The sequence below is a fragment of the Heteronotia binoei genome, chromosome 3, assembly GCF_032191835.1.
Source record: "Heteronotia binoei isolate CCM8104 ecotype False Entrance Well chromosome 3, APGP_CSIRO_Hbin_v1, whole genome shotgun sequence".
Taxonomy (NCBI): Eukaryota; Metazoa; Chordata; class Lepidosauria; order Squamata; family Gekkonidae; genus Heteronotia; species Heteronotia binoei.
Genome location: NC_083225.1, coordinates 188,979,628 through 188,998,750, shown reverse-complemented (window position 1 = coordinate 188,998,750; position 19,123 = coordinate 188,979,628). Strand labels below are relative to the sequence as shown.

At 52.9% G+C, this 19,123-nt stretch overlaps 1 protein-coding gene and 1 non-coding gene across 2 annotated transcripts in view; both read right to left on the bottom strand.

The window, feature by feature from the left end:
* Positions 1 to 16,245, bottom strand: part of LOC132568842 (unconventional myosin-VIIa-like) — a 48,229-nt gene extending 31,984 nt beyond the window's left edge. Inside the window, exons 1-5 of the mRNA XM_060235025.1 lie at positions 16,079 to 16,245; positions 13,728 to 13,918; positions 9,756 to 9,880; positions 2,161 to 2,318; positions 301 to 454 (exon numbers count right to left, since the gene is read on the bottom strand). Of these exons, the coding sequence (XP_060091008.1) occupies positions 301 to 454; positions 2,161 to 2,318; positions 9,756 to 9,880; positions 13,728 to 13,918; positions 16,079 to 16,217 (767 nt within the window). The 5' untranslated portion in view covers positions 16,218 to 16,245. The remainder of the gene's footprint in view (positions 1 to 300; positions 455 to 2,160; positions 2,319 to 9,755; positions 9,881 to 13,727; positions 13,919 to 16,078) is intronic.
* Positions 14,639 to 14,711, bottom strand: TRNAT-CGU (transfer RNA threonine (anticodon CGU)). The gene has a single exon. It is a non-coding gene; the product is annotated as a tRNA-Thr (tRNA).
* Positions 16,246 to 19,123: the final 2,878 nt, after the last annotated feature.

The following is a 19,123-nucleotide window of genomic DNA, read 5'->3' as shown; positions in this document are numbered from 1 at the left end:
TTAGGCCACACCCCTGACTAGGCCACACCCCTGACATCAAGCCAGCCAGAACTGTGTTCCTGTGCTTTCCTGCTTTAAGAAAGCCTTGCCTATACGTTACATTTTTATCTTGTCCTTTCCCGAGGTGTATGAGTTCCTCTCCTTTCTGTTAACCTTCACAACAACCCTATAAGGTAGGTCAGGCTACGAGAGCAACTGGCCAGTGAGCTTCCCGGCTGAGGGAGGGAGGGGGATTTGAGTCTCCATCTTCCCCACCCATGGACTGACGCGCTCTAACCACCGGGCCACGCTGTTCCTTACTTGATGTGGTTGTCGGTCAGCTGCTTCAGGATCTGGGAATAGATCTCGTCTTTGAGTGGTTCGGCTTTCAAGGCCCCTTCGAATATTTGGTCCGTCAGCTCGTTCACCGAGCGGGTCCTTTTGGAAGGGTAGTCACCCATGTACTTCAGGACAGGTACACAGTCCTTGTTAAGGCATGCTAACCAAGGGTGCATAAGGAAGATTCTGTTTCCAAATAGAAGACCCTGCCCTCAAGCCAGAACAAAAGATGGATTTTGTTTAAAAAAAAATTAATGAACTCACACAGAAGATTTTGGATTTATATCCCGCCCTGTACTCTGAATCTCAGAGTCTCTGAGCGGTCACAATCTCCTCTACTTTCCCCAACTCCCCAACAAACACCCTGCGAGGTAGGTGGGGCTGAGAGTGCTTTTACAGCAGCTGCCCTTTCAAGGACAGCCTCTATGAAAGCTCTGGCTGACCCAAGGCCATTCCAGCAGCCGCAAGTGGAGGAGGGGGGAATCAAACCCGGTTCTCCCAGAGAAGAGAGCTATGGCTGACCCAAGGCCATTCCAGCAGGTGCAAGTGGAAGAGTGGGGAATCAAACCCGGTTCTCCCAGATAAGAGAGCTCTGGCTGACCCAAGGCCATTCCAGCAGCTGCAAGTGGAGGAGGGGAATCAAACCCGGTTCTCCCAGAGAAGAGAGCTATGGCTGACCCAAGGCCATTCGAGCAGCCGCAAGTGCAGGAGTGGGCAATCAAACCCGGTTCTCACAGAGAAGAGAGCTATGGCTGATCCAAGGCCATTCCAGCAGCTGCAAGTGGAGGAGTGGGCAATCAAACCCGGTTCTCCCAGATAAGAGAGCTCTGGCTGACCCAAGGCCATCTCAGCAGGTGCAAGTGGAGGAGTGGGGAATCAAACCTGGTTCTCCCAGATAAGAAGCTTCCTTTATACTGAAATCAGACTTTTAGTCTATTAGGGTCAGTTTTGTCTTCTCAACCTCAGTAATTAAAGAAGAAGAATATATCAGGTTTATATACTGCCTTCCACTCCAAATCTCAGTCTCAGAGCGGCTCACAATCTCCTTTTACCTTCCTTCCCCCTCCCGCCCCACAACAGACACCCTGTGGGTGGGGCTGAGAGAGCTCCCCCAAAAGCTGCACTTTCAAGGACAGCTCTGCGAGAGCTAGGGCTGACTCATGACCATTCCAGCAGCTGCAAGGGGAGGAGCGGGGGAATCAAACTCGGTTCTCACAGAGAAGAGTCTGCACCCTTCACCGCTACACCAAACCAGCTTGGTGTAGTGGTTAAGTGTGCAGACTCTTATGTGGGAGAACCAGATATGATTCTCCACTCCTCCACTTGCACCTGCTGGAATGGCCTTGGGTCAGCCCTAGCTCTGGCAGAGGTTGTCCTTGAAAGGGCAGCTGCTGTGAGAGCCCTCTCAGCCCCACCCACCTCACAGGGTGTCTGTTGTGGGGGAGGAAGGTAAAGGAGATTGTGAGCCGCTCTGAGACTCTTTGGAGTGGAGGGCGGGATATAAATCCAATATCTTCTTCTCCAAGACAGCCGATGGGGTGGTAGGGGCTTCAAGAGCCACACAATACGTGTGAAAGAAGGAGAAGAAGAAAAATTGTTTCACTGGTAATGATTGTTAATTTTAATTGTTTGCTCACTGTTTTATTGTTTGGTGTTTGAGCCTCCTTCGGCGGGGAGGGCGGGATATAAAGGCAAATAGAAAAAGAAAGAAGAAGAATTGCAGAACCCTATGTGGATCCCGAGTCACAGTGTGGTCACCCCTGCCTGGACCAATGGATTGCCCCTCCATCTTGCGTTCTCTCAGGCTCCTTCCAATCTGCCAGCCCTGTTTGGGAAGGATATCGACGAAAGCCATGCACGCTTCTTGAGAGAGCTCCTCGCTTCCCAGGATCTTCTTCAGCAGCGGCTGCTTGATGGGCTCGCGGGTGTAGGACCACATCTTGTCTTTCCCTCGGTTTTTGGTGATCATGACCCGGCTGAGCGTGTGCTTCGGAGGAGGCCTGGCGGCAAAAGAGGGGGGGGCAAAGAAATGGAGCAGGGTGAGATCTCAAGGCTTCCTGACTTGGGAGGAGTCCTTTCGGAGAGGCAACGGGCTACATGCTTCAGCACAGGTGCCCAGGGCTAGGTTGCTTCCGCATGGAATCAGGGCTGGATTAAACCCTGCGGAGGCTCCTGTGTCAAGTCTGCTTCAACTCTGGTCAAGCCTGTGTTCAAACTTTGGTTCAGGAGAAATGTATCCTGGGTAAAGCCATACTGTATGCCAATGCTGCGAGCCTGAATGCTCCTCACCCCCCTCCTTTCCTTTGTTATGTAGTGTTGCTTTGAAATGGGAATTTGGGAAAGAGATTACGGTGCCTTCTCAGACAGAGTGTCGGGGGAGTTTTGGAGCTTGAAAGACACTCAAGGCCAAGCCAGGCCTGAGAACGAAATAGTAACATCAATGTGTGAATGTGCCCTGCATAGAGTGCCCCTCCCTCAAGAATCCTTTTGATGTATACCTTATATGCTTGCTTCCATTGTATACTCGCCAGTCTTTCAATCTTACAGCAGTCGAGAATCATGATAACAATAAACTAGAAACTTTGTATCAACAACGTCTCGTTATTGAATCAGCCGACTTGACACCCTGGGCAGTTGAAACCTCGAGGGCCCCCTCGCAAATGATCTCAGAGTCGGAGGGCTCACCCCACCACCCACTTGGGGATGATGCCAGCATCAGCCGCTCGGCCCCTACTACAGCCTGCAGGCCCCTTCTCAGAAGCCCCTTTGGCAAAGCTGCGGGGGAAAGGCAGAGAGAGGCAAACTTGGGGATGAGGCCAGCATCAGCCGCTCGGCCCCTACTACAGCCTGCAGGCCCCTTCTCAGAAGCCCCTTTGGCAAAGCTGCGGGGGAGAGGCAGAGAGAGGCAAACTTGGGGATGAGGCCAGCATCAGCCGCTCGGCCCCTACTACAGCCTGCAGGCCCCTTCTCAGAAGCCCCTTTGGCAAAGCTGCGGGGGAGAGGCAGAGAGAGGCAAACTTGGGGATGAGGCCAGCATCAGCCGCTCGGCCCCTACTACAGCCTGCAGGCCCCTTCTCAGAAGCCCCTTTGGCAAAGCTGCGGGGGAGAGGCAGAGAGAGGCAAACTTGGGGATGAGGCCAGCATCAGCTGCAACCAGGTAAGCTGTGTCCCCTATTCCCAATTCTTCGAAACTAATAAAAACTTTAAAAAAACAAAAAAAAACCCGCTAAGAGACACCATCAATTTTAAACAAGAGAGTGTAACGAAAAGGGCAGTGCTGTCCTGACAAAGCTTGCACATAGAACTTCAAATAGAGAAGGAAAGGAAAGGAAAGGTCCCCTGTGCAAGCACCAGTCGTTTCCGACTCTGGGGTGACGTTGCTTTCACGTTTTCACAGCAGACTTTTTACGGGGTGGTTTGCCATCGCCTTCCCCAGTCCTCTACGCTTTCCCCTCAGCAAGCTGGGGACTCATTTGACCGACCTCGGAAGGATGGAAGGCTGAGTCGACCTGGAGCCGGCTACCTGAACCAGCTTCCGCAGGGATCGAACTCAGGTCATGAGCAGAGGGCTCCGACTGCCGTACTGCTGCTTTACCACTCTGGGCCACGGGGCCGCTAATAGAATAGACAATACAAAAGAACATGCAGCAAAGAAACATTCACAGAAGACAGTTCAAAAGCAGTCTTTCCGATCACCAAGGAGCGGCAATATTCCAGTATTTAGTTCGTGGAACTAAAAGAAGCCCTTCCAAAGACGTCTGTTCCAGATATCCAGACGTTTCATCCGTCTTTCTTCAGTTTGGAGGCTTATTTACCACTGGAACCCAACCTTTACAAGACATTCACAGGAGACCAACAAGGTTCAGAACAGGCCTGTAAGATTTCCGGGTTCTCTTTGCCCCAAAAGCAGCACTGCACATGCAGGCTAGGAGGGCTGCAAGCAGGGGGGAAACTGGCGGCCGGGGGGGGGGGAGCCAGCCTGGGGCCCCTAAAGGCGTGGGGGCCCATCAGGCCCGGGGGGTGGTGGTGGTGCAAGGCCCCCTCTGTTAAAACCCCCTTCCCCCTGTAGGGCCCCTCTGTTGGACTGCTGGCAGTTCAAGCAATATGGCTCTGCTGGGCTTTCCCGCACTGAAGCTCTTCAAGAGGAGGGCTCTTCAAGAGGAGCTCTCAGAGAGCCAGTTTGGTGTAGTGCTTAAGTGCACGGACTCTTATCTGGGAGAACCGGGTTTGATTCCCCACTCCTCCACTTGCACCTGCTAGCATGGCCTTGGGTCAGCCATAGCTCTGGCAGAGGATGTCCTTGAAAGGGCAGCTGCTGTGAGAGCCCTCTCCAGCCCCACCCACCTCACAGGGTGTTTGTTGTGGGGGAGGAAGGTAAAAGAGATTGTGAAGAACTCTGAGACTCTTCGGAGTGGAGGGTAGGATATAAATCCAATATCTTCATCTACCTCACAGGGTGTCTATTGTGGGGGAGGAAGGGAAAGGAGATTGTGAGCCGCTCTGAGACTCTTCAGAGTGGAGGGCGGGATATAAATCCAATATCTTCATCTACCTCACAGGGTGTCTATTGTGGGGGAGGAAGGGAAAGGAGATTGTGAGCCGCTCTGAGACTCTTTGGAGTGGAGGGCGGGATATAAATCCAATATCTTCATCTACCTCACAGGGTGTCTGTTGTGGGGGAGGAAGGGAAAGGAGATTGTGAGCCGCTCTGAGACTCTTTGGAGTGGAGGGCGGGATATAAATCCAATATCTTCATCTACCTCACAGGGTGTCTGTTGTGGGGGAGGAAGGGAAAAGAGATTGTGAGCCGCTCTGAGACTCTTCGGAGTGGAGGGCGGGATATAAATCCAATATCTTCATCTACCTCACAGGGTGTCTGTTGTGGGGGAGGAAGGGAAAGGAGATTATGAGCCGCTCTGAGACTCTTCAGAGTGGAGGGCGGGATATAAGTCCAATATCTTCATCTACCTCACAGGGTGTCTGTTGTGGGGGAGGAAGGGAAAGGAGATTGTGAGCCGCTCTGAGACTCTTCAGAGTGGAGGGCGGGATCAGAGGCGTCACTAGGGCAGGGCCAAGGGGGCCATTGGCCCCCCCCTAGAGCATTCTCATTGGCCCCCTAGGGCTCTTTGAAGGCAGCAGGCGGCAAGCAATCACAGTCTTTATTGGCGGGAGACGCGGGGAGGCTCTTTCAAGGCAGTGGCGAAGCGAGAGAAGGCCGGGAGGGAAGAGGAAAGCGCAGCTCTCCGCAGGCAGGCATCAGAGGGCGAGCAGGCAAACCAGGGAAGGGAGGACGTTGCGAGCCAACCAGCGAGGGAAAGGAGGCTTTAGACGCGCGGGGCGCAGGAGGGAAGGGAAGGGGGCAGGCAGGCAGAGAGCGAGGGAGTCCCTCACGCAGGAGGAAAACAGGCGGCATCGGCCGCGCTCGCAGCAGCAAGAGGAGGAGCGGGTGAGGGGTAGCGCAGGAGCATTGCCGGCAGTGCGCATGAGCGCCAGTGCTGAAGACTCCGCACCGCAGGCGCTGCTGCTGGCGGCGGGGGAGGAGGGGGCAGGCGACGAGGACCCGAAGCGGGCTTCTTTCTCGCTGGTTCTCGCCAGGTGCGCTGAGCTCCCCCAGCCGCCACTCTCGGCTAGCAACTGGTCTTGCACAAGCCCGCGCCGCCGCCAGCGCCTTGGGAGGGACGGACTGATGGAAGAAGTAGTTTGCAGGACGAGCAGCGCCTCTCCTCAAGTTTCGGGACGGTTACCGTCCCCAAATCTTTCGGCTTCTCGAGGCGGAGGCTTCCTTTGTTCGAACGCGAGGGATTTAGCACCTCTGGGCAGCGCACGAGGACTGCTGCTCTTCCCTCCGAGTCCGGCACACTTGGCCCCAGGGTGCAACCGACTTGGCCCCAGGGTGCAACCCACGCACTTGGCCCCAGGGTGCAACCCACCCCAGTGACGCCACTGGGCGGGATATAAATCCAATATCTTCATCTACCTCACAGGGTGTCTGTTTTGGAGGGGAGAAGGTAAAGGAGATTGTGAGCCGCTCTGAGACTCTTTGGAGTGGAGGGCAGGATATAAATCCAATATCTTCTTCTTCAAACAGGTGCCCAGGGTTTGGTTGTTTCTGCCCAAGTGCCCAGGGTTAGGTCGGTGGGAGTGGGGGCTTCGAGAGGCACACAATATGTGTGAAAGAGCCACATCTCAAGCCACAGTGTGGCCACCCCCGCCCTACCAATGGATTGGCCAGCCCTCTCTCTGGCTCCTTCCAGTCTGCCAGCTCTGTTTGGGAAGGATATTGATGAAAGCCATACACGCTTTACTTCTGGGCATTTAACCACTACAGTAAACTGGCTCTCAGAAATACTCCAGGGTGACAAGAAATGTCTTCTTCAAGTCAGCTGACAGGGTGGTGGGGGCTTTGAGAGCCACACAAAAGCCCAGCGGGGGTGGAGTTTGCACGAAGGGCTCCTCAAGAGAAGACCTCCCTGCAAATGGGGCCATCTGGTCCCGTGGAACTCTCACCAAATTTCCTACCTCAGGGGCCCCTCCACCCTAAAGTTTCTGGCTACGGAGTTTCTGGAGCCCATAGGCCAATGCCTACTTGGCCTAATTGTTAATCTGGCCCTGCGTGGAATGACATTTGGCCTTCTGCACAAGATGGCTGCGCTTCTGCCAACCTTCCACTCCAGCCGCTGTGAGAGCCCTCTCAGCTCCACCCACCTCACAGGGTGTCCGTTGTGGGGGAGGAAGATAAAGGAGATAGTGAGCTGCTCTGAGACTCTGAAATTCGGAGTGGAGGGTGGGATATAAATCCAATATCGTCTTCTTCTTCAACATTGGTTTCTTTGGACCTTCTTTGATGCGATCCCTTTCTTAAAGATTGTGCCCAGACTGGGTTTGGGAAAAGTGCGATGGAGAGAGAAGATTTCTGTGCGTCACCACCAATACTCCTTCTAAGCTGTGGAGTCTTGGGAGCGAAAATTCTGCTTCGTGTGCTACTGGCGTTAACGCTGTGAGCTGTTGCTTAAATTAGTGTGCTCTGGGGGCCGTTTTTCCTGAGCTAAGACAAAAACTTGCGAGCTGGAGGCTAAAAAAACTGTGTGCTAGCTCACACTAACTCAGCTTAGAGGGAACACTGGTCACCGCCCACATCCAGGGCTAATTCCCTTCTTCCCTGCCATCTCCCTCATTACTAGAAGGATTTTTGCAGTTTCTTTATTACTGGTAGTAGACAGGGGTGGAATTCTAGCAGGAGCTCCTTTGCATATTAGGCCACACCCGCCTGATGTAACCAATCCTCCAAGAGCTTACAAAAAAGAGCCTTGTAAGCTCTCGGAGGATTGGCTATATCAGGAGGTGTGGCCTAATATGCAAAGGAGCTCCTGCTCGAATTCCACTCCTGGTAATAGATATATGCTGGAGGCAAGGGGTGTGTGTGATTGTGGTTGCCATCTCCCACTGGCATTTGTCCTTTTGATGCCACTTGGTACTCCAACGGTGTGGGGGGGGAATATAAAGCAAGAATCACAATTGTGCTAACAGCATGATGTCATTTCCAGGGCAAAATGGAAACAATGTTATGATGTTGTTCTAGGCTTCAGCAGAAACTCTCCTGTTTTTCTACGAAGGGTCTCCTAAACGCTAGAGTGACGTGACGTTGCTTCCAGATTTGCCCAGGAAATCATGCCATTCATACGATGTCCCCCTATGATCCTGCTCCCTAGCCCCCCCTCCCCCACCAGCTATACGTATGACAGATGGAAGGGGAAAACATGAAGAAATTTCTGTGCAGAGGCTATATTGCGAACACCAGGGACTTTTTTTGTAGCAGGAACTCCTTTGCATATTAGACCGCATACCCCTGATGTACCCAATCCTCATGGAGCTTACAGGGCTCTTCGTACAGGGCCTTACTGTAAGTTCCAGGAGGATTGGCTACATTAGGGGGTGTGGACTGATATGCAAAGGAACTCCTGCTAGAATTCCACCCCTGGGACACACACCCCTGATGTAGCCAATCCTCATGGAGCTTACAGGGCTCTTAGAACAGGGCCTACTGTAAGCTCCAGGAGGATTGGCTACATCAGGGGCGTGGCCTAATAGGCAAAGGAGCTTCTGCTAGAATTCCACCCCTGGGCCACACAATCCTGTTATAGCCAATCCTCCAAGAGCTTACAGGGTTCTTAGTACTGGGCCTACAGTAAGCTCCAGGAGGGTTGGCTACATCAGGGGGGCGTGGCCTAATATGCAAAGGAGTTCCTGCTACAAAAAAAAGCCCCGGCTACTGCAAATGCTTCTTCATTTCAGGCAGTAACGAGAGGGGATCTTCCCTGCGCAGAAGTCTTTGTCAATGTGAACTTATTAGGAAATTTCATTAGCAACCTTTCTCTGGAGACCTGATCTACAAATTGATCAACCTAGAGAAAAAAAAAAAACCTGCCAGATCTTTGAATAACTAAATGGGGAGGATTTGATGTGCCCTCCAGTGACGTCACAGGTGCTAGCCAATAGGTGCCCACATCATGATGTAAGTGCCAGATACACAGCAAAAGAGATGCAGCAGCATCTTTGCTGAGGGACAGTTCAGGATGACCTGTTATCTCTTTTGCGAGGGCAGCGCAGGATGTAGCAAGGCGGCAGCTTTTATCATGGTGCCAATCTTTCTTGTAAGGAAGCCCTGTGGCGCAGAGTGGTAAAGTTGCAGTACTGCAGTCTCTGCTCATGACCTGAATTCGATCCTGGCAGAAGCCGGGTTCAGGTAGCCGGCTCGAGGTTGACTCAGCCTTCCGTCCTTCCGAGGTCGGTAAAATGAGTACCCAGCTTGCTGGGGGGGGGGGGGGAAGCGTAGACGACTGTGGAAGGCAACGGCAAACCACTTTGTAAAAAAGTCTGCTGTGAAAATGTCACATGAGACGTCACCCCAGAGTCGGAAACAGCTGGTGCTTGCACAGGGGGCTACCTTTATTAGCAGCCCCATGGCGCAGAGTGGTAAAGCTGCAGTACTGCAGTCCTAAGCTCTGTTCCCGACCTGAGTTCGATCCCGGCGGAAGCTGGGTTCAGGCAGCTGGCTCAAGGTTGACTCAACCTTCCTTCCTTCTGAGGTCGGTCAAGTGAGGACCCAGCTTGCTGGGGGTGGGGGGGGCATGGGGAAGCGAAGATGACTGGGAAAGGCAATGGCAAAGCACCCCGTCAAAAGTCCGCCGTGAAAACGTCACGCTGCGACGTCACCCCAGAGTCAGAAACGACCGGTGCTTGCGCAGGAGACTTCCTTGACCTTTAATTTTTTTTTTGTTGCCTTACTTCTGTGTCCTTGTCCTCTCTGTCTCCCCCGGTAAAGGAGCAACGGGCCTGAAGGAACAGCGGAGATTGCCACTCTGTGTGTGACGCAGCATAAACGGGGAGAGAACAGAGACAGAGCGCTGCCCTCTCCCACTCTGAGGTAACAACTTTACCTAAAGTAATCATAGGAAAATTCTTCTAGGGTGTATGGCTTCATCCTCTCTTCACTGTCGGAGGACACCAACGAGGCCGTCCTGATGACATCTTGCCTCTGGTCCGGGGTCATGGTAACCAGCGCCTGGTGAAAACACAAGAAAAGTCAGTGCTGTTGATTTGGGGTTTTTTTTTGATGCCATGGGCATAGCAACAAGAATGCAGCAAAACTTTTGAAATGCAAGGTTTGAGCACTGGATTCCCTTCCTGCCGTTCCAGAGCTCCTCGGATCGACAGATCTTGAGTAATGACTAGAAGGGTACTATATTCGTTTCCAAAGGGGAATACGATAGAGAGGAATTTAGCAGCCAGCAAAGTTATATTCAGTGGGAGGGAAAGCAACACGGTATAGCCCTACGGTGGCTTGGGAGTCACACGTAGCTCTTTCACACGTATTGTGTGGTTCTCAAAGCCCCACTCGCCATCGGTTGACTTGGAGAAGGCATTTGTCTCTTTAAAACACTTTGCCAAGCCAACGCAGCCAGCAGCTTGGAGAATGCATTTAAAGTTAAAGTTTCTTTTTTTCCATCTCTCCCTTCCCCATCTATTTGCTTTCCTTCCTTCCTTCCTTCCTTCCTTCCTTCCTTCCTTCCTTCCTTCCTTCCTTCCTTCCTTCCTTCCTTCCTTCCTTCCTTCCTTCCTTCCTTCCTTCCTTCCTTCCTTCCTTCCTTCCTTCCTTCCTTTCTCCCTCCCTCCCTTCCCTCCCCCTCCCTCCCTTCCTTCCTTCCTTCAGTTTGGTGTAGTGGTTAAGTGTCTGGACTCTTATCTGGGAGAACCGGGTTTGATTCCCCACTCCTCCACTTGCACCTGCTGGAATGGCCTTGGGTCAGCCATAGCTCTGGCAGAGGTTGTCCTTGAAAGGGCAGCTGCTGTGAGAGCCCTCTCCAGCCCCACCCACCTCACAGGGTGTTTGTTGTGGGGGAGGAAGGTAAAGGAGATTGTGAGCCGCTCTGAGACTCTTCGGAGTGGAGGGCGGGATATAAATCCAATATCTTCATCTTCCTTCGTTCCTTCCCTCCCTCCCTTGGGAGGTGGTGGGCTCTCCTTCCTTGGAGGTTTTTCAACAAAGGCTAGATGGCCACCTGACAGCAATGAAGATCCTGTTAATTTAGGGGGGAGGTATTTGTGAGTTTCCTGCATTGTGCAGGGGATTGGACTAGATCAGGGGTGGCCAACGGTAGCTCTCCAGATTTCGTTTGCCTACAACACCCACCAGCCCCAGCCGTTAGCAATGCTAAACATCTGGAGAGCTACCGTCGGCCACCCCTGGACTAGATGAGCCTGGAGGTCCTTTCCAACTCTCTGATTCCTTCCTTCCCTCGAGCATCTCATCTTGATCTCTTGCGGCTCTCAAAATCCGATGTTTCCTCTATGTGGCTCTTCTGTTAAGCAAGCCCGGCCACCCCTGGTATAACCCGATTTCGTCCAGTCTTGGAAGGAAGAGCACCAAGGCAGCCTCTGCAGAGGAAGGCACGAGTGTCGATCTTAAAGGTGCAACCAGACACAAACTTTGTTCTCCTGAAAAATCTTGCCGGTCTCTGTGGCGGAACAGGCACCTGCCCACAGTCCTCGCAACTGTGCAGCTGTCTGAGGCTCGCAAGTCCCGCTGCCACTGTACCCCCCCCTCCCCCAGTGGGTGTAGTCTTCCCTTAGTTCGCTGCCACCATTCACTGAATTTGCCGCTGCCATCTTCGAGGGCCAGTGAGACCCCTCAGGCTGAATCTCCTCGTTTGGAGGTGAAATCTCCAATCTTTGGGGCGGCCCTGGAGAGTTGGCAACTCAAAAAAACAGGCCTCTCTTTTCTCTTCCCAGGGTTCCCTTTTTTCTTTCTTTCTTGGTAACGTGCAGAGCGGGGGAGACTAAATGGTCAGAGCACAACTCCAGCAGTTAATTCCAAAACTATAAGGATTTATTCAAACTATTTACATGAAAAACAGGGAACACAAATATGGATTGGTTAAGGCACACTGCAAGGGAAAGCTTATACCGGGGACCAACAGGGCACAAATAAAACAGAAGGAAAACGCAGTCCTCTACCCCTACCACGGGTAGGGAACAGTGGCTCTCCAGATGTTTTTTGCCTACAACTCCCATCAGCCCCAGTCAGCATGGCCAATGGCTGGGGCTGATGGGAGCTGTAGGCAAAAAAAAAAAAAACATCTGGAGAGCCGACACACTTCCCTAAGTACCTCTCTCCCTGGGAGGTTGCAGTGCAGGACAGATCTCTTTTCCAACAGGCCTTCAGCTCTCCTTCACCCCTCATAAGAACATAAGAGAAGCCATGTTGGATCAGGCCAATGGCCCATCCAGTCCAACACTCTGTGGCAAAAATTTTTATATATACACACACACTGTGGCTAATAGCCACTGATGGACCTCTGCTCCATATTTTTATCTAAACCCCTCTTGAAGGAGGCTATGCTTGTAGCCGCCACCACCTCCTGTGGCAGTGAATTCCACATGTTAATCACCCTTTGGGTGAAGAAGTACTTCCTTTTATCCGTTTTAACCTGGCTGCTCAGCAATTTCATGGAATGCCCACGAGTTCTTGTATTGTGAGAAAGGGAAAAAAGGACTTCTTTCTCTACTTTCTCCATCCCATGCATTATCTTGTAAACCTCTATTATGTCACCCTGCAGTCGACGTTTCTCCAAGCTAAAGAGCCCCAAGCGTTTCAACCTTTCTTCATAGGGAAAGTGTTCCAGCCCTTTAATCATTCTAGTTGCCCTTTTCTGGACTTTCTCCAATGCTATAATATCCTTTTTGAGGTGCGGCGACCAGAACTGCACACAGTACTCCAAATGAGACCGCACCATCGATTTATACAGGGGCATTATGATACTGGCTGATTTGTTTTCAATTCCCTTCCTAATAATTCCCAGCACGGCGTTGGCCTTTTTTATTGCAAACGCACACTGTCTCTCCCTCCCCCTCTCTCTAGAGAGGCCAGAGAAACTTCCAGTCCACCCCAGACTGGTTGCAGCTGAATCCTCTGGGTGGGTTTCCACCTCTGCCTTGCAGGGCTCTCCACCTCTGTGGCCTGGTCACTCTGCACAGTCCTTCCATAGGAGTCTCTCCTACCCTTCAGTAGAGCAAGGACTGTGTGCTTCCTGGTTGGGTAGCGGTCAATTTAGAGGTCGCCCAGCCCCTTGGGGAAGCTCTTCTTTTCCCTCGCACTTTTTAGGCCCCAGGGCTAATGGCCTTGTAGGTCAGAGGAAGATAGGGTTGCCAAGTCCAATTCAAGAAATATCTGGAGATTTTGGGGGTGGAGCCAGGAGACTTTGGGGGTGGAGCCAGGAGACTTTGGGGGTGGAGCCAGGAGACTTTGGGGGTGGAGCCAGGAGACATTAGGGGTGGAGCCAAGATCAAGGCTGTGACAAGCCTCATTGAACTCCAAAGGGAGTTCTGGCCGTCACATTTAAAGGGACGGCACACCTTTTCAATTCCTTCCTTCCACAGGAAATCATGAAGGATAGGGGCACCTTCTTTTGGGGCTCATAGAATTGGACCCTCTGGTCCAATCATTCTGAAACTTGGGGGGTATTTTGGGGAGAGGCACTAGATGCTATACTGAAAATTTGGTGCCTCTATCCCAAAAAACAGCCCCCCCCAAGCCCCAGATACCCGCGGATCAATTCTCCATGATTTTCTATGGGAATAAATCTCCATAGGGAATAATAGAGTTCCCAGCGGACATTTCCCTCCCCTCCCCCCACTTTCTGACGACCCTGGGGGGATCCCCTGTCCCCACCTGGGGATCGGCAACCCTAGAGGAAGAGGACATTTTAACATCTAAAACGACAAACAGCAGCCATTTTAAAACCAGCCGGCTGCCATCACTTTAACCGTTTCGTTACAGTCTCCGCAGCGCTACAAGACTCCGTGCCAGGTCACCCGCCGGTAACCGCCAGCCTAGTCTCTGCTCTGCTTACCACGATCTCCGGAGGAGGCATCGTGACAGTGGGGAGGACGTAAACAGAGTCTGTCGGGAAGTCGCCTTTCTGCTTGGTCCTCTCGTTGACTCCGTTGGCCCAGCCGGAGTTCATCACGTTCTCTCCCGTGTCCTGGTCCAGAACGATCAAGTCGCCTTTGAGGAAGGTGAGGAAGCCGGAATCTTCGCTCACTGGGAAAGATAGACCGGAACGTGGAGGGAGGGACCCCCCGTTATTTTCCTCGCACAAAACCGAAGCAGGATTGCCAGGTCCAACTCAAGAAATATCTGGGGACTTTGAGGGTGGAGTCAGGAGCAAGGGTGGGACAAGCATAATGGAACTCCAAAGGGAATTCTGGCCATCACACCTCTTCCCTCCATTGGAACTAATGAAGGATAGGGGCACCTTCTGTGGGGGCTCATAGAATTGGATCCCCTGGTCCAATCCTTTTGAAACCTGGGGGGTATTTTGAGGAGAGTCACCAGATGCTATGCTGCAAATTTGGTTCCTCTACCTTCAAAAACAGCTCCTCCTCGAGCCCCAGATACTCATAGATCAATTTTCCATTTTACCCTACGAGAATCAGTCTCCATAGGGAATAATGGAGTGCCCCGCACCTGGGGATTAGGCAACCAAAAAAGAGTCACACGGTCTGTGAAGCTGGAGCTGGAGAACAAGCGTAAGCATCATATGGAACAGACTTCTATATTGATTCAAAGTCCAAAAACTTTTTCAACAGTTCAATAAAATTTTCTCTTCCACTCTCGTACATTGTATTCCTCTTGCACTTCTAGCAATCACTTTGTATAACAATACAATATATGAGAGTGGAAGAGAAGTGATGTCAGCATCTCTCCACCATCTCAGGCTGAGGTCTTTCACATCACCTCCTGCCAGCTCCAGTTTTGAACTGGAGATGCCGGGGATTGAACTTGGGACCTTATGCATACGAAGCAGATGCTCTACCGCTGAGCTACAGTCTCCCCCTCTCAACCCGCCGTGTTCTCTCATATACCTTTCCAAGGAGAGCTCATCTTTGACTTTCTGTCATCTAATTCATGGGGGGGGGAAGTCCCTCAAGGGCTATTAGCCATGTTGATTAGATGGAACCTCCATGTTCTGTGTATCTTTGAATTACAACAGCAACTGCGTTGCGCAGGGGGTTGGACTAGATGACTGTGGAGATCCCTTCCAACTCTACAGCGGGTAGTTTCAGCCTCTGCCATGTTAAGAAGAAGAGGAGGACGAGGAGATTGGATTTATACCCTGCCCTTCGCTAACCGAAGGAGTCTCAGAGGAGCTTAGCAATCTCCTTTCCCTTCCCACCACAGAAACCCTCTGAGGCAGGTGGGGCTGAGAGAGCTCGGCCAGAAACCGCTCTTGAGCAGAACAGCCTTGAGAGAACTTGCGGCTGACCCAAGGTCACATCAGCAGGTGTAGGCGGAGGAGTGGGGAATCAAACACGGTTCTCCCAGAGAAGAGTCCGCGCACTTAACCGCTACACCAAATTGACTCTTTCAGCAACAAATGGTTGGCCACTAGAGGACCAGTTTCCCACTCGCCTTACACTGCTCTCATGCTCCCAGTTTGGTGTAGTGGTTAAGTGCCTGGACTCTTAACTGGGAGAACCGGGTTTGATTCCCCACTCCTCCACTTGCAGCTGCTGGAATGCCTTGGGTCAGCCACAGCTCTCTTATCTGGGAGAACCGGGTTTGATTCCCCACTCCTCCACTTGCAGCTGCTGAAATGTCCTTGGGTCAGCCATTGCTCTCTTATCTAGGAGAACCGGGTTTGATTCCCCCTCCTCCACTTGCAGCTGCTGGAGTGGCCTTGGGTCAGCCACAGCTCTCTTATCTGGGAGAACTGGGTTTGATTCCCCACTCCTCCACTTGCAGCTGCTGGATTGGCCTTGGGTCAGCCATAGCTCTCTTCTCTGGGAGAACCAGGTTTGATTCCCCACTCCTCCAGTTGCACCTGCAGGAATGGCCTTGGGTCAGCCATATCTCTGGAATAGGTTGTCCTTGAAAGGGCAGCTTCTTGGCGAGCTCTCTCAGCCCCACCCACCTCACAGGGTGTCTGTTTTGGGGGGAGTAGACATAGGAGATTGTAAGCCGCTCTGAGTCTCTGATTCAGGGAGAAGGGCGGGGTATAAATCTGCAAATCTTCTTCTCCCCTTCTCGCGGGGCTTCCGTAGAATTTCACACTATCTGCCCTGGGGCTGCAACTTACAGATAGTGTGAAATCGGACAGAAGCCCCGCTAAGAAGAGGAGCGTGAGAGCAGCGTAAGGCAAGTGGGGAATCGATCGAGATTAAAAAAAAAATAAAAAAATAGTCAACTAATTTTGCTTACCGGGGATCGGGTTGTCTTGGAGCGCGACCACATATTTGGACCTTTTCCGGAGGCCTTCCAAGAAAGTCACCACAAGGTCCCGGATGTCCTCTGCGTTGTTGGAGGTGAACGTGTACTCGTCTCCCTTGACGGTCGCCATGGTGAAGCTCTGGCCTTGGAGCTTCCCCCCTCTAGAACAAGGACCGCAGAAGAAAGACATCTGGTCATCGTGGCATCCTGCAATAGGACGCTGTGTTCTGACACGACGTCACAAGCAAACTGGGGTTGAGGTAAACCGGTCAAGTGTGGTCTGGGAAATCCCAGCACCCTCTTCTCATGCACCTAAGGCTGCCAGCTTCTACGTGGGGCCTGAATACCCCCTGGAATTACATTTCCAGATAACAGAGATCGGTTCCCTGGAGGAAATGGCTCCTTTGGAGGGTAGGCTCTAGGGTTGCCAAGGCCCTCTGCCGCTGACGCTCTAGGATTCACGGGGAAAACTCTGTTTTTTGAGGTAGAGGCACCACATTGTCGGCATAGCATCTGGTGCCTCTCCCCAAAACACCCTCCAAGTTTCAAAAGGATTGGACCAGGGGGTCCAATTCCATGAGCCCCAAAAGAAGCCTCTGTCCTTCATTCCAAATGTAGGGAAGGCATTTAAAAGGCATGTGGTCCCTTAAATTTGATGGCCAGAGTTCAGTTATGCTTGTCACAACCTTGCTACTGGCTCCACCTCAAAGTCTCCTGGATCCACCTCAAAGTCTCCTGGCTCCACCCGCAAAGTCTCCTGGCTCCATCCCCAAAGTCTCCTGGCTCCACCCCAAGCCTCCTGGCTCCACCTCAAAGTCTCTTGGCTCCACCCGCAAAGTCTCCTGGATCCATCCCCAAAGTCTCCTGGCTCCACCTCAAAGTCTCCTGGCTCCACCCGCAAAGTCTCCTGGCTCCATCCCCAAAGTCTCCTGGCTCCGCCCCCAAAGTCTCCTGGCTCCACCCCCAAAGTCTCCTGGCTCCACCCTCAAAGGCTCCTGGCTCCACCCCCAAAGACTCCTGGTTCCACCCCAAAGTATTCTGGCTCCACCCACAAAGCCTCCTGGCTCCACCTCAAAGTCTTCTGGCTCTACCCCCAAAGTGTCCTGGCTCCACCCCCGAAGTCTTCTGGCTCCACCCCAAAGTCTCCTGGCTCCACCCCCAAAGGCTCCTGGTTCTACCCCAAAGTATTCTGGCTCCACCCCCAAAGGCTCCTGGTTCTACCCCCAAAGGCTCCTGGCTCCACCCCAAAGTCTTCTGGCTCCAACCCCAAAGTCTCCTGGCTCCACCTCAAAGTCGTCTGGCTCTACCCCGAAAGTGTCCTGGCTCCACCCTCAAAGTGTCTTGGCTTCACCCCCAAAGTCTTCTGGCTCCACCCCCAAAGGCTCCTGGTTCCACCCCAAAGTCTGCTGGCTCCACCCCCAAAGGCTCCTGGTTCCACCCCAAAGGCTCCTGGCTCCACCCCAAAGTCTTCTGGCTCCACCCCCAAAGTGTCCTGGCTCCACCCCCAAACTGTCCTGGCTTCACCCCCAGTGTCTCCTGGCTCCACCCCCAAAGTCTTCTGGCTCCACCCCCAAAGTGTCCTGGCTTCACCCCCAGTGTCTCCTGGCTCCACCCCCAAAGTGTCCTGGCTCCACCCCCAAAGGCTCCTGGTTCCACCCCAAAGGCCCCTGGCTCCACCCCAAAGTCTTCTGGCTCCACCCCCAAAGGCTCCTGGTTCCACCCCAAAGGCTCCTGGCTCCACCCCAAAGTCTTCTGGCTCCACCCCAAAGTATCCTGGCTCCACCCCCAAAGTCTTCTGGCTCTACCCCCAAAGTGTCCTGGCTTCACCCCCAAAGTCTTCTGGCTCCATCCCCAAAGTCTTCTGGCTCCACCCCAAAGTCTTCTGGCTCCACCCCCAAAGTCTTCTGGCTCCACCCCCAAAGGCTCCTGGTTCCACCCCAAAGGTTCCTGGCTCCACCCCAAAGTCTTCTGGCTCCACCCCCAAAGGGTCCTGGCTCCACCCCCAAAGTGTCCTGGCTTCACCCCCAAAGTCTTCTGGCTCCACCCCCAAAGGCTCCTGGCTCCACCCTCAAAGACTCCTGGCTCCACCCCCAGGGCTCCTGGCTCCACCCCCAAAGTCTCCTGGCTCCACCTCAAAGTCGTCTGGCTCTCCCCCCAAAGTGTCCTGACTCCACCCCCAAAGTGTCCTGGCTTCACCCCCAAAGTGTCCTGGCGCCACCCCCAAAGTATCCTGGCTTCACCCCCAAAGTCTTCTGGCTCCACCCCCAAAGGCTCCTGGTTCCACCCCAAAGGCTCCTGGCTCCACCCCAAAGTCTTCTGGCTCCACCCCCAAAGGGTCCTGGCTCCACTCCCAAAGTGTCCTGGCTTCACCCCCAAAGTCTTCTGGCTCCACCCCCCAAGGCTCCTGGCTCCACCCTCAAAGACTCCTGGCTCCACCCCCAGGGCTCCTGGCTCCACCCCAAAGTCTCCTGGCTCCACCTCAAAGTCGTCTGGCTCTACCCCCAAAGTGTCCTGGCTCCACCCCCAAAGTGTCCTGGCTCCACCCCCAAAGTATCCTGGCTCCACCCCCAAAGTCTTCTGGCTCCACCCCCAAAGGCTCCTGGTTCCACCCCAAAGGCTCCTGGCTCCACCCCAAAGTCTTCTGGCTCCACCCCCAAAGTCCCCAGCTGTTTCTTGAACTGGACTGTCAACCCTAGTTGGGGAGCCCTGCTCTAGTAGGTAGACTGAGACTCCAGTTGCAGCCAATAGCCTAACCATGATGTAAACCAGGGGTGTCAAACTCATTTCTTATGAGGGCCGGATCTGACATAAATGAAACCTTGTTGGACTGAGCCATGTCAGGCCGGGCCGTGTGTGTACCTATTTAAGATTAGGTAGCAGAGATATAGACTTTATAAAGGACACAGACAAACACAAAGATTTTTTTTAAAAAAACATGCTTAAAATATTAGTACTTGTTGGTCTTAAAGGTGCTTTCTTTGTATTTCTCCCAAGGGATCCAGGGAACTGAGCAAAGGAAGCTCTGGCTCTTTCCTT